Source organism: Globicephala melas, chromosome 3, assembly GCF_963455315.2.
Source record: "Globicephala melas chromosome 3, mGloMel1.2, whole genome shotgun sequence".
Lineage (NCBI taxonomy): Eukaryota > Metazoa > Chordata > Mammalia > Artiodactyla > Delphinidae > Globicephala > Globicephala melas.
In genome coordinates, this window is record NC_083316.1 from 48,999,400 (window position 1) to 49,016,138 (window position 16,739).

A 16,739-nucleotide genomic window follows, 5' to 3' on the forward strand; every position below is an offset into this window, starting at 1 on the left:
TTAATATCATCTAAATATTTAGTCAGTTTTCAGATTTCTCTCATAAATTTTTTATGGTTTTTTTTTTTTGAATAAGGATTCAGTAGTGTTGGTTCTCTTTATGTCTTTTTTTTCTTTCTTTCTTGTTACTTATTTGTTGAGATAACAGATCATTTCCTGTAGAGTTTTCCATGTTGTGGATTTGGCTGCCTACATCCTGATGTGTTATTTAACATATTTCTTTGTCTCTATACCCCTCCTACTCCCATATTTATTATAAATTTCTAGTTAGATACAGAGGCTTGATCACATTCAGGCCTTTTTTTTTTTTGGGGAGGAGGATGGCAGTGACAAGAATACTTTACAGGTGATGCTGTGTATTTCCTATTGTATCACATCAGGAAATGCACAGTGTCTGGTTGTCTAAAATTGATGAGTGAGCTATTGTAAAGTTCTTCAGTAGCCTTTCCCTTATTTAGCAGCCATTGATGATCATAACTTAGATCTGTTGTTTGATTAGGGGTTACAAAATGATGGCAATGTAACTCTATTATTCCTTTTGAATTTATTAGCTGGAATTCTTCTATAAGGAAGAAATCTGTCTCATCAACTGTTTGATACATTGAAATACAGTTGATGCAGGATAGTTTTTTGATTCTTTGCCTTTATCTATTACTTTTTTAAAAGCCTATCTTTTGTATACTTGTACTTTTTGTATCACATTTGCCCATTGATATCAAATTAAGTATGAAGTAAGTTTATTTTGAACCTTGTACTAGAAATAATAGAGAGTTCAGGTAATGAGATATAATCTGATTTAATCCACTGTTGTATGATGTATCCCAGGAAGTATATTACATGTCTATTACATGTGAAACTGCATATACATATATACATGGACTTCCCACCAAGGTTCAAAACTTGCTAAGTGTTTATTACCAAAGTTATGAGATATACCTATGAATGATTATATTTCCTATGTGAATTTGATACATTTTAATTTTTATTTCTTTATAGCTTTTGGACTTCTTGGATCAGCATCCCTTTTCATTTACTCCTCTAATTCAGAGATCACTGGAATTTTCTGTAAGCTATGTGTTTACAGAAGTTGGTGAAGGAGTTACATTTGAACGATTCATTGTCCAGTGCATGAATCTTATTAAGATGATTGTCAAAAATTATGCTTATAAGCCATCCAAAAACTTTGAAGGTAATGCTTTACTGGTAGTTTTATTTTGTTCACTTCCTTATTTTAATCTAAGCATGAAGCAATTGCTATTTTTATGTAAGTTTTTTGAAATTCATTTATTTAAGTCTGAAAAATAAAATATTGCTGGGACATGAAATAGAGATAAGGATTTGAGCCTTTAATATGTGAATGCCAGCTTTTAGAAACCATACAGTGCATTTAGTAAACTTTCTTTTGCAACACAGTAGAAGATCAGTTGAAGCCCTCCGGTAACCACTGCAGCTCATTTGTAGGCTGTATTTATTTGTACAATTAAAACTTTTCTCTGACCTTGTATAAAGTGATGTTGCTTCTAGACAGATTAAATTGTTTGTTGTATTACAGTTGACCCTCCAACAATGAGGAGGTTAATCTGAGTATAACTTATAGTTGGCCATCTGTATTTGCGGTTCCTATGCATCTGAGGATTCAACCAACCACGGACCATGTAGTACTGTAGTATTTACTGTTGAAATATCTGAGTGTAAATGGCCTCGCAAAGTTCAAGGGTAAACTGTATTTGGAATTCATTCATGTACATGTATATCGGGATGAATGAGAAAGTCTTGTAGGACAGAAAGAGAGATACATAAGTAACTCACTTCAATGTGGTGTGATAATATAGCATGGAAATGTACAAGCTATAGTGGTAAGACGAAGCAAGACTGATGTGTGTGTGGTATGAATAAAGGCAAGAGCATCTTTGAGATTTGTCCATAATATAAATGAAAATTTATACACCACTATATAGGAGGTATTTTTTAATTTAAGTTACATAATCCAACTTGGGTAGAATGTCTGTACAATTGACTTGGAAATTTTATTTTTCTAGATAGCAGCCCTGAAACTCTTGAAGCTCATAAGATTAAGATGGCATTCTTCACATATCCCACTTTGACAGAGATATGTAGAAGATTAGTCTCTCATTATTTTCTGTTAACTGAAGAAGAACTGACAATGTGGGAAGAAGACCCAGAAGGCTTTAGTAAGTATCCGTTTTTCAGTCTTTGCATGGTTCTTTTCCCCCTTCCATCAATAGATATCATTTGTTTGAATGACAGGTATAATAACACTGTATTTTAATGTAGTACTTTTGTTCTGAGAATCTTGGTTTTTAAAAGTTAGCTTATTATTCTCTCTTTATTAGCCATTAGTACAAATTGAGAAGGAGAAAATGAATGCATGTTCAAGTATATAAAATTTTTTCCAAAAACATAAAATTTTTTAGATGTTATGAATATATCCTGTAGTTTAAAACAAAAATATAAAATTAACTGTCTTTCTCTGTTATCTTTGTGGTTCATTCTGTATTATTTTTTATTTGTAGAAATTTTTACTTCAGAACGAAGTTTGGAGATGAAAATTTCTGAATTGCCGAATGGATTACCTATTTAAGTTTTAATTTAAAATTAATTTTTTGATGATTAAAATGTTTTTATAGGAGTTCTTTTTATGTATATGAATTTTAGTACTAGATAGAATATCAGGTCCTTTGCTACAGAAAATCAAGGACTTGTGTACCTGATAAAGTACCTGTGTGTGAATAAAGTGTTCGTGTGTGAATTGCTTCAGCCATGGTCAGACATAGGCTAGATTTTAACCTCTACTCATCCCTTTGGCTGGGTGCCTTTGTGTAGTTATATACGTGTTTCCAATATTTTTAGAACACCTTAAACATTTTTGTAAGACTTATCTTCTTTCTCTTTTTCATTTAAAAATATTTTAATCCATTTAGAAAATACAGCACTACACTGTATAATGCATATTTTGTTTTTGCTTTTTCTCTTAAAGTCTTATGCTTCTTATTGCTTTTTTTAATGCAGTAATATAATATTATAAGATGAAACACTGAATCCCTAGAGGTTTAAAAGTCCCTGAAGTATTTTACTTTAAATATAGGAAATTTATGGAAAATGACTAATCATTTGAACTTGTAAAACATCATTATTGTATGAAATGATTCTCAGGATTGTAATGATAGTGTATCAGGTGATGTCACATACTCTGGGAGTGACAAGTACTTTGAGCTTTCCTCCATACAGAGTTCTTAATGAAAGTAAGAATCCTTATGGATATGAGCACTTGATAGATGACTATGATGTACACAGATACGATCTGTAGGTTATAGTAAAGAAATCTTTGTAAGGCCTTGTGTTCCCAAGCATGCGCTCTCAGTGTTATTTTAAAGCAGTTCACAGCTATATTATATTGATATTATTTAAAGTCTTTGTTTTCCAAACTGAGATTTTGGAAACATCATTATTGCATTTGTGGAGAGCATCATTTGTTATATTTTTAATTGCAGCAGTGGAAGAAACAGGAGGAGATTCTTGGAAATACAGTTTGAGGGTGAGTATTGATTGAAAGAAAAATTGATAGGGAAAAGTTTAATGCTTCTATAACTCTTAGTAGAGAATGATACTCTATTGAAGATTTCAAGCATTAAGTCAGACAGGGAACATTTATTCATAATTGCAAGAGTCCATATTTGAGAGGAAAGTACTTAATTAAATTATGAACTTAGATCTGAAATTTTTGTTTAAGTTGGAGCTTTGCAAACTGAATTTTTCTTCATTTTACAAATTGATTGGGAAATAACTGTCATTGCAGAAGTAGGAAATGTTTTTGCAGTGAAAGCTACCTTTTTTTGGCTAGAATGATTTTTTTCCTCCTAAGTATTTCAGTAATTATAAAGCTCCTTTTGATACATTATTTCTCTTACTATCTAATATGATTCTCAGAGACCAGCCCATTGCTTTTAGTTATAGAATGCTTTTTAAATATACATTTATTGATAAGGGCAACATTTGAGGAAGATTTATCAAATGTGGTCTTTGAACTATTCTTTTTGTTGTGTTTACATAATTTACGTAATTTGCCATTATTTTCCTAAGTGTGTTACAGTTTTTAGTTTCATAAGCTTCCATAGAAAATATTAGTGCTTAGAAGTTTTTTTTTGTTTGTTTGTTTTTTGCGGTACGTGGGCCTTTCACTGTTGTGGCCTCTCCCATTGCGGAGCACAGGCTCCGGATGCGCAGGCTCAGCAGCCATGGCTTACGGGCCCAGCCGCTCCGCAGCATGTGGGATCTTCCCGGACCGGGCATGAACCCGTGTCCCCTGCATCGGCAGGCGGACTCTCAACCACTGCGCCACCAGGGAATCCCACTTAAAAGTTTTTTTAAAAAATTTTGTTGCTTTAAGTTTTTAAAACTTTCTCTTATGGAAAATGTTAAACATATTAAAAAATAGAATAATATCATGAACTCTTCTGTATTCGAAACCTATTTTATCAGTTATCAACTCATGGCTAGTCTTGTTTCATAGAAGCACTCTTTTACAAACCACTTAGATTATTTTGAAGTAAATATCTGAGATGACCTGTCATTTCATCTGTACATATTTCAGTCTGTATATCTGTAAGATTCCTTTTTAAACATAAAGCACAATACCTTCAACATTTAATTATACTTTATATTATGAAACATCTAGTGATTCAGTACTTTTAAGAATGAAAATGAATCATTCTTTTTATTTGTGATTTCTTTTTGTGTCTGTTAAAGGAAGAACAACTCTGGTGAATTGAATTCATGAATTGCTGTTGTTACTTAAGTCATTGCCAAGAAAATACACAGTTTTTAACATTAATTCCTGGACAGTCATTTATAATTCTGTAAATGAATGTGACTCCAGATTGCTTTCTAGATTTAAAGAATTATTAATTAAACATGTAAATTTCTCCTCTTCACAGTTTGGCGTTTTGGAATGCATAATGCCAAATGATTGAAATAGTGAAATAAACATTCCATGTTAATAATTAAATTATTAAATTTGATTTTATTTCTGACTGTGTTTACAAAAAACAGCAATAAACTTTTTTTCAAAAAACATCAAGAATTGGAAACATAGAGTTTTAAGAATGAGTATTCTTTGCTTTAATGTAGAATTAATCAATGCAGTATACCATTGTTTTCATTAGAAATTTTTTTCCCCCAACAGCCATGCACTGAAGTATTATTTATAGATATATTCCATGAATATAACCAGACTCTTACTCCTGTACTTTTAGAAATGATGCAAACACTTCAAGGTGAGGTATATTTTGTGATACTTTGATTTATCTTTTAATTAGTGTTCAGTAAAATATTTTGAGTGCCTACTATGTGCAGTGCAGTGTTTCCTAGATCATATACTAGACATGAATTTGAGAAAGACAGAATGTGTGCTTTTCTGAAAGAGTGGCCTTCAAGATAGAAAACAAGGATGGGCAATTCACAAATGAGATAGGCCTTGAATGTGGTAATTAGATTTTGCTGTGGTAAGCATACTAGCAGCATAAACAAAATAGCAGTCAAGTATATTGGTTGGAGAAATAGTCTATTTGGAGCATGCTGTAGGAAGTAGTGGGAGAAGAAGTTAAAATAATAAATGTTATTAGCCTTAGAATAGTGGCAGTGGGAATGGAAAGAAGGTAATGGATTTAAGAGAAAATGATGAAGTGAAATTTTTAGCACTTGATGATTGTACTTTGTACACAAGTAATTAAATTTTTTAAGTGTCACAGGTGATTTATCATTTTTTTAGTTATTTTTATTATCAGAGAGTAGTTGATTTACAATGGTATGTTAGTTTCTGCTGTACAGCAAAGTGAATCAGTTATACATATGTCCACTCTTTTCTGGATTCTATTCCCATATAGGTCATTAGAGTATTGAGTAGAGTTCCCTGTGCTACACAGTAGGTTCTTATTAGTTAGCTATTTTATGTATAGTTGTGTGTGTATGTCAGTCCTAATCTCCCAATTTATCCCTACCCCACCCCCCTTTCCCCCTTGGTAACCATAAGTTTGTTTTCTACATCTGTGACTCTACTTCTGTTTTGTAAATAGATTCATTTGTAAAAAGTGATTTATCACTGACTATTCTTCTATACTATAAATTTCAGAGAGGAGGCCATGAACACATCTGTGTTGTTCACACCTTGTTCCCAGCGCCTAGCACACTCAGTAACTGTTGATTGACTTTTGGCAATTAACTGACTGCTGGGCAAGGGAAAGCTATCAAAGACTATCCTGAACTTTAGAGTCTTAAACAGGTTACTTGATTGGTTTGGGCAGGAGTCACATTATAAGGGTTCAAGTATTGAGTAGGTAGTAATGTAAGGAAATAACAGCAAGAGAATCTCCTGTAGAGAAGGAGATTCCTGATCTTGTTTGTAGTATTATAAAGGGTAGCTCACTTTTTAGGCTTTTGTTTTCTCAAAAATTTAATAGAGTATTCCTGCTTAAGTTATAAACCAAGGGAAGAAATGAGCTATCAATCAAGTTTTTTGTGTTCGTTTTTAAGGATAATTTGAATAATAATTGTATTTTCAGTTTTTCTTGAACCACTGTAGGAAAGTGGGTAAGCTAATTAGGTTACACTGTGGTAAGCTGCTCTATGGGGTGGTAAGGTTTTCAGTAATTTCAGTTTAGTTATTTTCTTTCTAGTTTTGGAGCGATTTGCTTATTTGGGGCTGTACTTAACTCTAGTATTTGGACTAGTGAGCTTAAGAAATCATATTTAGCAGCAGAAAGGTGCTTTGATAAACTTGCTAGAAAACTTTCTATTCTAAAGAAATATACTAACTAAGTAAACTGTATTTTTTCCTGTCTTAACCATGGTAGTCTCCTTTCTGGAGAGTAGTGCAGAGACTGCCGGCTTTTATTCTGAAGTTTTCACATTATGTAATGGCTCTCGTTTTTCTGTTTGTACTTTGCATTTTGTTGTTAACCCTTTAATGTATTGTCATAACCTGGTTTATTTTTTATGTTTAGAACTTCTTGTGTGAATTGCCCATACTTGTTCTTTTTTTTTTTCTATTGTGGGATTCATCTTTTTATTCTTTCTAAGAATTATCTCTTATAATCAGGGTACAATACAATAGTTAGCAATTTGGCATACATTTTTCTAGAACGCTGCTTGACATAACATTTTCCATATATGTTATAATGATTTTTTAAAATTGTAATATAGCTTTACATGTTGTATCTGTGTTCTCTAACGGTGATGGTAACAAAACTTAAACTTTCTCTTTACACCTACATGTAATATCACAAAATATATTGTACTTAATGAATTGAGAAACTAACAAATTGAATTTAAATATCTTTTAAAAACTAGTTTTATTTACGTTTGCTGATACTTATTTTTTCAGGGCCCACTAACGTGGAAGATATGAATGCACTGTTAATCAAAGATGCTGGTATGTTAAACGAAAATGATTTAGAAACATTTCTTCAGAAGATGATGTGTCTCTTTTGTGGCAGGTGTTATGCTGGGAGAGTTGGGATGCAAAGATACCTTAAATTTAGGAGCTGCCTGGTGGTGGAGATAGCCAAGTAAACAGACAGTTGATTATAACATAGTATCAGTTGATTAATGCTACAATAGGTGGTAATTATGTAGTACTGTGGAAAACTACAAGGTAGTTTTGGTGTACCCAGGGAAAGGCTCCTAAAGAAGTGTTCTGTGCGAACACAGGATAAGTGAGAGTTAATAAGGGGGAGGGGGCGGTTCCAGGCAGAAGGAGCAGTAGGGACAGAAACTTGAAGGGAAGAGGAACAAGTCCAGTTAAGTTTTGAACTGGGTGTATTTTTGTTTAATTGGAACATGGAATTTAATGGGTTGTGGTGAGAGAAGAGGCTGGAAAGAGGATAATTAGGGACCCCATAGCATAAAATATTGCATCTATTTGGAAGCAGATGTTGTTTTTATAATTTGACTTGAATATTTTTAAATGAATGTAATTTTCTGTTTGAAAGCACTGAGTATTTAAGAAAAACATAAAGTAACTTAAATAATGTTTCTAAAATGTCTGTTTAAATAATTTCCCAGATGAACATATTGTAGATTTCTCTCTATTAACATATTACATATTTCAAAGTAGTCCTTAAGGCTTATTTTCTTGCATAAGGACAATTAGCATTTTGCCCAGTATCTGAAATTAAATTTTTTCTTCTTAGTGTATAATGCTGTTGGATTAGCGGCTTATGAGCTGTTTGACAGTGTTGATTTTGATCAGTGGTTTAAAAACCAGCTTCTTCCAGAATTACAAGTCATTCACAATAGGCAAGTATAAAACTCTGTGTTTGTTATATACTTATTTCATCTTATTGATTTTCTAATGAAGACAAGAAAGCATGAAAATTGCTTAAAATTTTAAAAAAGTCATAGTCTGACTTAGCTGATAGTGTCCAGTGTAGAAAGGAATAAGACTTGTGAATCTTATAACTGAAAAATAAGCAAAATCGTTTCTTGTTATTTTACTTCAAATGTGAATTGTGACATGTATGAAGTATTTGATGTTACATAAGCTAGTTTGCAGGAGGAAATTTTTGTTTTTTAGTTTTGTTTTGTTTAATTTATTTTTTATACAGCAGGTTCTTATTACTTATCTATTTTATACATATTAGTGTATACATGTCAATCCCAGTCTCCCAGTTCATCCTACCACCACCCCCTTGCCCCCCACCCCCGCTTTCCCCCCTTGGTGTCCATACGTTTGTTCTCTACATCTGTGTCTCTATTTCTGCCTTGGAAACCAATTCATCTGTACCATTTTTATAGATTCCACACATATGCGTTAATATACGATATTTGTTTTTCTCTTTCTGACTGACTTCACTCTGTATGACAGTCTCTAGATCCATCCACGTCTCTACAAATGACCCCATTTCGTTCCTTTTTATGGCTGAGTAATATTCCATTGTATATATGTACCACAGCTTCTTTATCCATTTGTCCGTTGATGGGCATTTAGGTTGCTTCCATGACCTGGCTATTGTAAATAGTGCTGCAGTGAACACTGGGGTGCATGTGTCTTTTTGAATTATGGTTTTCTCCAGCTGTATGCCCAGTAATGGGATTTGCAGGAGGAAATTTTATGCAGAGGTAACAGAAGATGGAGATCTCTGAATTCTAGAAAGAAATTGTATACAAAAGGAAGCCAATTGGAGACTTAATAGAGGCTAGGCCTGATGCCAGAAGTAGCCTAACCAAAGTAACATCCATCAAAGGTGACTGCCTTGGGATCACACGGAGAGAGCATACTGCAAGTCTTTGGGGAGAAGGAGTTGCAGAGACACCATGGCAAAAAGTATTTGGACACACATTAGGCTTGTATTGAGGTGCCTAATTCAGTAGTACAGATCTATCTGACATTTAGTAGGGTTTTTGCCCAATTCTTCTGTTGCATATACATTTAAATACTTGCCTAATTATTTTAATTTTAGGTACTGAATGAGTAAAATGGAAGGGAGAGGGTCTTTCATAATTTTTAAAATTTTTCTTCATTTAAAATTAGACACCTAAAAAAAATTCCAAGATACTTTTTTCTTGTTTTGAATCGTGCAGTTCTAGTGATTTATTTCTGTAGATGTGGTACTTGTCAGGATGCCTAGCATATAGTCATAGATCAGTTAACATATCTTGACTACTTTAATAAATGAATAGAAAACTATCTATATATGGATCATTTTATAAATATTTAGAGCCATAGAATTGTAGAGCTGGAGACACTTTAAAAGTAATTTTGACCATTAAGTAGCTATCCATTCAGTTATTCAGTCATTTATTCAATCAAATATTTTCAGCACTGGAATTTGCTGTGTCCTGTAGAGGCAGTGGTGAATAAGATGGGCTTCAATTCTGCCCTCAGAGAGCTAGTGAGCCTCTGTTGGAGAGAAAGCCTTTAGTAGGGAGACACATGTGCACTTTGCTTGTCCTTAAACCCTTATAGGCTGTTTAGTCTAGACTGATCAACCATGTATTAATTACATGTTGAAATGATAATATTTTGGATATATTGCAATAAATAAAAATATTAAATTTTCACATGTATCTTTTTACTTATTTTAATGTGGGTACTAACAAATTTAAAATTGCATATTTGGCTTGCATTATATTTCTTTTGGACAGAACTGAACTAGACCAGTATTTCTCAAACTTTAATGTGCATATGAATCACCTGGTGATCTTGTTAAAATGCAGGTTCTGGTTTAGTTTATCAGTCTGGGTCAGATTGTGTGATTCTGTCACACTTCCAGATAATGATACTGCGGTCCAGGAACCACACTTTGAGGAACAAACTGACTCCTATTCTTAACTTTGCCCAGAAGTGACTGTCATCTTGGAATTTGAACCTTTCTGAGCTTCATTCTCTTTGTCGAGAACAGAATGTTGAATGTGGTAATCCCAGAGATCTCAATCCAAAATTAAAGACTCTGTGGTTCCTTCCTTTACTCTACACAAGTCTTGTTTACTTCCACCTCTGGGACTTTGTTCAAATTGCCCCTGTCCCCTGAAGTGGCGTCTTTTCAGTTTTTTGCCCCAAATGCTATTTATCTTAAAGACTGTTCAAATCCCATCTCCTTCTGCCTGCTCTTCTCTCTTTCGTTTCTGCAATCCTAGTATATAGGTTTGTAGTCTTTAATTCTTTTAGGTATGTTAAACATTTTGAAAGCAGGGAATACACTTCTTTTGGAACTTAGTGAATAATTCTTTTTACATGTTTAATCATATAAGATTATAATTTTCTAAAAAATGTGGTATATTCATTAGTTTGCTACATTTTCACCCAGAAATAAATATCATCTTGCCACTAAAATAAATATAATATCAAGAAGAGACTTTGTGGGTGGAATTCTTGGACACAAGTGATTTTTCTCTTTGCCTAAAGAACCTTCCTTTTCTTTAGCAAAGATGGCCATAGAGAAACAAGTATATGTACATGTTACTGTAAATGTTTTATAACTTAAAAATACAAATCATTATTTTGGTAATCTGAGTCACAATTTGTAATTGGGCACCTTTTACAAAATTAGAAACTTTAGCTGAAATCAGTATAAATTTATATGCATATTTTATATGTCTAGAGATTTCTCACAGTGTTCTGAAAATAATCTTTTATGAGATTAACAGAATTGGAATTGGAAAATTCCTTTATTATTACTTTTTGGGGCCTGTCCAGCCTTAGGGTTTGGAACATTTGCTAGTTATACCTATTTAGATTAACTTTTTTTGGTTACTTTAAGGAACAGAAGTGGACTTGGTTTTTATGTACATAACTATGTTGTAATTCTTTAATACAAAATAATCAGATTTACAATATATCTGCCTAAGAATTTTCAGTTTTTCAAATCAGAACTTTGTTAGTATTTATACTGTGGTACATTTAAAAGTGCTTTTAAACTTTTATATAAAAATGCATATTGTTTTCTTACTACATTTTAGATTTAAACGATGGAATATACTAAGTGAAATAGGCTTCTTAAAATATGTAACCTTTTAATTTCATGATTTTCCCTATCTAGGTATAAGCCATTGCGACGCAGGGTGATTTGGCTCATTGGTCAGTGGATTTCTGTGAAATTCAAGTCTGACTTAAGACCCATGTTATATGAGGCAATTTGTAACTTGCTTCAGGATCAAGACTTAGTGGTATGTTGCTTAAAGGTTTTAAAAGAGTTATTTTTATAAGTTTAACGTATGTTAAAGTTCAAATTCAGAAGTGGTTTATATCTTTCTTTAGAATGTTGGTGGCCTTTCAGTGCTGTAGTTATTCCTTGGTGAGTAGTTTGATTTGAGGGAAAAAAGTCCTTTGATTATTTTTTGCCCTTCTCATCACTAGTAAATTAAAAAAATTTTAACCAAACTCTACTAATCTAAAATTATAATTTTTTAATAAGAATAAAAGAAGGCAGTTTTTAAAAAATCCTTTTATAGCTTTACATGTCCTTTTTCTTATTCAGAATAGAATTTGTCATTTTTACATTTAAGATAACACCATAATCTGTTTCACCCTTGCTATTGATTTTTTCTTTGTCTCTCAGTTTTGGGGTTTGTTTGTTTGCCTTTGGAATTGTTTATTTTAGGACTTTATGTATAGTGTTCACATAATATTCTTGATTTTGTGTTACTGAAAACTTGATAATGACGTCTTTGTTGCTTCTTTTGTTCCCCTTCAAGGCAAGTAGATTTGCTGCTTTATTGTATGTCATTTACTCAGAGGGTTTTTTTAAAAAATATTTATTTATTTATTTGGTTGCATCAGGTCTTAGTTGCATCAGGCAGGCTCCTTAGTTGTGGCATTGGAACTCTTAGTTACAGCATGAATGTGGAATCTAGTTCCCTGACCAGGGATCGAACCCAGGCCCCCTGCATTGGGAGCGTGGAGTCTTATCCACTGTGCCACCAGGAAGTCCCCAAAGAGGTTTTTTTTTTTTTTGCGGTACGCAGACCTCTCACTGTTGTGGCCTCTCCCATTGCGGAGCACAGGCTTCGGACACGCAGGCTCCGCAGCCATGGCTCACAGGCCCAGCCGTTCCATGGCATGTGGGATCTTCCCATACCGGGGCACGAACCCGTGTCCCCTGCATCAGCAGGCGGACTCTCAACCACTGCGCCACCAGGGAAGCCCGCCAAAGAGGTTTTTGAAAAGAAGTTCAGCATAGTGTGGAATAGTATCCTCCCCCCACCCCACCCCCACCGTTGGTGCTTTATTTTATCCCTGAGTAAATATATTCATGACTTACTGTACATTTTCTTTGTCTTGTGCTTAGGTTTGACTCCAGCATAGTCTTTAAAAAGTGAATCTGGTTGATTTTTTTTCTGAGCTTCAAATTATTTTTAGATAAAATTAAATGATTCCACCCCCCCTGCCCAAATTTTGCTAAGATCTTGTTTAATCATTTCTCAATATACCACCTTCTAAAAAAATTTCGAACCTACCCAATTATCCTGTTTTTCAGCAAAGGCTTGGGTCATACTTTTCTTGTTTTTACATGTGTGCCATGATAATATAAACTACTTTTAATGTTCAACAAAGGAAAACATAATTAGAGAAATTACAAAATTAAGAAAACATTATAATTGCAGAAGCAGTGATACATTCTAAAAGCAAATAGAACTGATTTTTGGATTTTCTACTTAAATGTTATCTACTTTGTGTAAATAATTGAGAATTTAAATATCATTCTGTAATTATTAAATAGTTTAAGCATCCCATGCTTAAACAAGAGAATCCAGTTTTATTTTACCATGTTTAAATTCTTAGAAGTTTGTTAATATAATAAAACTTAGCTGTTTCTAAGAATACTATTTGCTGGAATTAATTTACTTTTGTAATACCTTTAGAATAAAGCATTTGTAAGATTTAAGTTTTGTTTTCCTAGTTGGAAATATTATTTGCTGTTCTATCAGTGGTATCAGAGAGAAGACATTAAATGCTTCATGAAAGTGTTACAGAAGATTTAAATTTCAGGTCAGTTTTCTGTGGGAAAGAGAAATTTCTTGGATCTTATATTCTTTTTTTAATGAGTCTATTAGGAGAGAAGTGAAGAGAAAATGAGTCATTTAGGTCAGCACTTTAAAAGCAGAACGTTAAATCTGTCACATCAGTAAACATTATTGGGGGAAAAGGGTTTCATGGCCAGTTAAGTTTGGAAAACACTGGACTAAATATTCAAATAATCCTCTTTACTGTAGGACCCATAAGAATCTTTAAAATGTACATCTGTGTAGTGACTATCCAAGGTGACAAAAACATTAATATACAAGGAATATACTTTGAGGAAATGCTGCTGTAGATATAGATTTGCCCTTTTCCTGTATGTCTTCCAGTGGCTGCATCTCATTTTTACACTTTTACAGTTTTGGCCTGCCAGAATTATTTTCTTATAACTTCTTAAGAAGACAGTGTTTTGTAAGACACTAAGTTCATGGTGCGTACATTGTGTCCCCCCCCCCTTTTTTTAAGTACATTTAAGATCAATAGTATATAAGATATACTATTCTAATTTCAACCTGTGAGAAACGCTGGCTAATGAAATGTGGGAAGATACCTTATACATACAGACATACACAACAATGTACAGGCATTCAGACATACATGTACAAACATACATGAGTGCATTTGTATGTATATACACATATATACACACACAAAGTATATAGATTCTGATGAATCTAAATCTTCTTTGGCTTTCAGAGTCTATGTTCTCTTGCTTGATTGCTGCTGTTATGGAGTTGGGATACATTTAACTAGTTGTCTACATGGCTTCCTAGTCTTATAGCCGTGTTATTACAAGGCTTGCTGTGGCAGAATAGAAATAGTGCAGCAACTGGAGAAAGCAACTTCCCCAGTTGGTATAGGACTCTATAAATTTTTTTTTTTTTTTTTTTTTTGAGCAGAAGAAGGTTTATTGCAGGGCCAGACAAGGAGAATGGGTGACTTGTACTCAAAACCCCCTAACTCAGGACTCTATAAAATTTTATAATGTCAGAAGCTACTGGGTAGAGTAAATATCTCTGATAGTTGCATGATAGTGTTGTTTGATCTGGAGGAATATAATGCAAATTGAGTGAAATTTTTTTGGTTTATTTGAAATAGTGTTATAACTTTTCATCAGTATTTAGCAATTAAAACTTGATCTAGGCATAATGGGCAAGCATTTATAATATTGCAGTATTTGGAAACTTTTTTTGTAATAAATGTTGGGAATTTTGATTCGGTGTAAGATAATGCTACTTTGAAAACTTTAACTTCTAAGCTTCTTTTTTTTTTTAAATTAATTAATTTATTTTTGGCTGCATTGGGTCTTTGTTGCTTCCTGCAGGCTTTTTCTAGTTGTGGTGAACGGGGGCTACTCTTCACTGTGATGCACAGACTTCTCATTGTGGTGGCTTCTCTTATTGCAGAGCATGGGCTCTAGGCGCTTGGTCTTCAGTAGTTGTGGCATGCGGGCTCAGTAGTTGTGGTGCGCGGGCTCTAGAGTACAGTCTCAGTAGCTGTGGTGCGCAGGCTCAGTAGCTGTGGCATACAGGCTTAGTTGCTCAGCAGCATGTGGGATCTTCTCGGACCAGGGATTGAACCCCTGTCCCCTGCATTGGCAGGGGGATTCTTAACCACTGCGCCACCAGGGAAGTCCCGAGCAGAGGTTCTTAATTTCAGTATAATTGGATTTATTGATTTCCTTTTTTTGATTTTGTTCTTTTTGTTTCTTGTTTAATAAATCCGTTTTCTTCACACGTGGTTCTTTATTCCATCTGGGATTTATTTTTCGACATGATATCAAGTAAGATTCCATTTTTATTAATTTTTTATAAGGACAACAGTGGTACAATGCTTTATTGAAAAATCCATTAAAAAATATCTTCTGCATGCTTTCTTCCATCCCTCTTAGAACATGTTACTTAGTAGATGCAGTGCTTATGGCAAGTTTCAGATTTGAGAATGTTGTTACCACAGTGTAAACAGAATGACTAAATTTTAGGTGAAAGGAACTTTCTTTTCCTGGGAACCCCAGAGGATTCTCTAACCAGAATATTTGATTTACATATTTGGTTTCTTTAGTGGTAAGGTTTCTGATCCAGTAATAACCTTTCAATTTCGGAAATTATAAGTAATTAAAAATTTTTTTTGTTTTACTTAGGTTATTTATGCAACCTTCAATAAAACAAGCAGGAAGCTACTTAAAAATTAGCATCAGTGTACTCTTTCAGCCTTGTAAGAGGCAGTGTATAATGTAGACTGTGGTACAGCCAGAAGGTTTATAGTTTGGGGGTGGGGTGTGTGGGGGTTATTGTCTGTCAGGCAGAGGAAAGGCCATCTTCATGGGCAGGTTGACTACCAGCATAGAAATAGGGAGTTTTTCAGGTGGAAAGCCAGTTGATGGAGTTTAAGAAGGGACTTTGAGTGGCATGTACATGACTGTAGCAAACCCTGAATTCACTGTGGGAGGTGCAGCTGGGATCTGGGCAGAGGTATTTTTAACAAGGTACATTGAAATTCTCCTGTCTTTCCACTCTTCTGCCTTATATGGGTCTCCCAGTTCTGTCACACTTTCTTACAGTTTCAAGTTTTCCCACTTGACCATCCTTTGTGTCTCAAAAAAACTGTTACAGGTTTTAAACTCTGTGTTAGTCTGTGTTTTCACAAAATGAATTCTAAATTCACTTATATTCAGCAAATACGTTGGGTAAGATGTTGTGGAAAAAACCCGAGCGAACTTTAGGGCCAACCCAGTAATTTCCGAAGGAAATATCAAAAATATGTGTTTGAGGGCTTCCCTGGTGGTGCAGTGGTTGAGAGTCTGCCTGCCGATGCAGGGGACATGGGTTCGTGTCCCGGTCCGGGAAGATCCCACGTGCAGCGGAGCGGCTGAGCCCGTGAGCCATGGCCGCTGAGCCTGCGCGTCCGGAGCCTGTGCTCCGCAGCGGGAGAGGCCACAACAGTGAGAGGCTCGTGTACCGCAAAAAGAAAAAAAAAAATGTGTTTGAGACATCAAGGTATTAGGGCACTCTAAAACCAGGAAGAAAGGAAACTTTAATCTAGTAACTTTCTTATAGTCCATTTTGGTTTTGTAATGATGTGTGTGGTATCCATATTATATGAAAATGAGCTTTAGAATGTTTTTCTTAAAAGGAGATGAAAATATGGAAGGTGCTTTTTATCCTTTTAGGAAAGTTATTTACATGTGTATTTCAGAAGAAAATAT

The 16,739-nt window shown here is 34.1% G+C and overlaps 1 protein-coding gene across 4 annotated transcripts in view; it reads left to right on the top strand.

Annotated features, from left to right (window-relative positions):
- IPO11 (importin 11) overlaps nt 1-16,739 on the top strand; it is a 214,953-nt gene that overhangs the window by 71,717 nt on the left and 126,497 nt on the right. For 3 of the 4 annotated variants that reach the window (XM_060295810.1, XM_060295809.1, XM_060295813.1), the window contains exons 10-16: nt 997-1,189; nt 2,040-2,192; nt 3,513-3,556; nt 5,204-5,294; nt 7,400-7,447; nt 8,208-8,313; nt 11,556-11,682. In XM_060295810.1, the coding sequence (XP_060151793.1) occupies nt 997-1,189; nt 2,040-2,192; nt 3,513-3,556; nt 5,204-5,294; nt 7,400-7,447; nt 8,208-8,313; nt 11,556-11,682 (762 nt within the window). The remainder of the gene's footprint in view (nt 1-996; nt 1,190-2,039; nt 2,193-3,512; nt 3,557-5,203; nt 5,295-7,399; nt 7,448-8,207; nt 8,314-11,555; nt 11,683-16,739) is intronic. The other variant, XM_060295811.1, reaches the window with a different exon arrangement.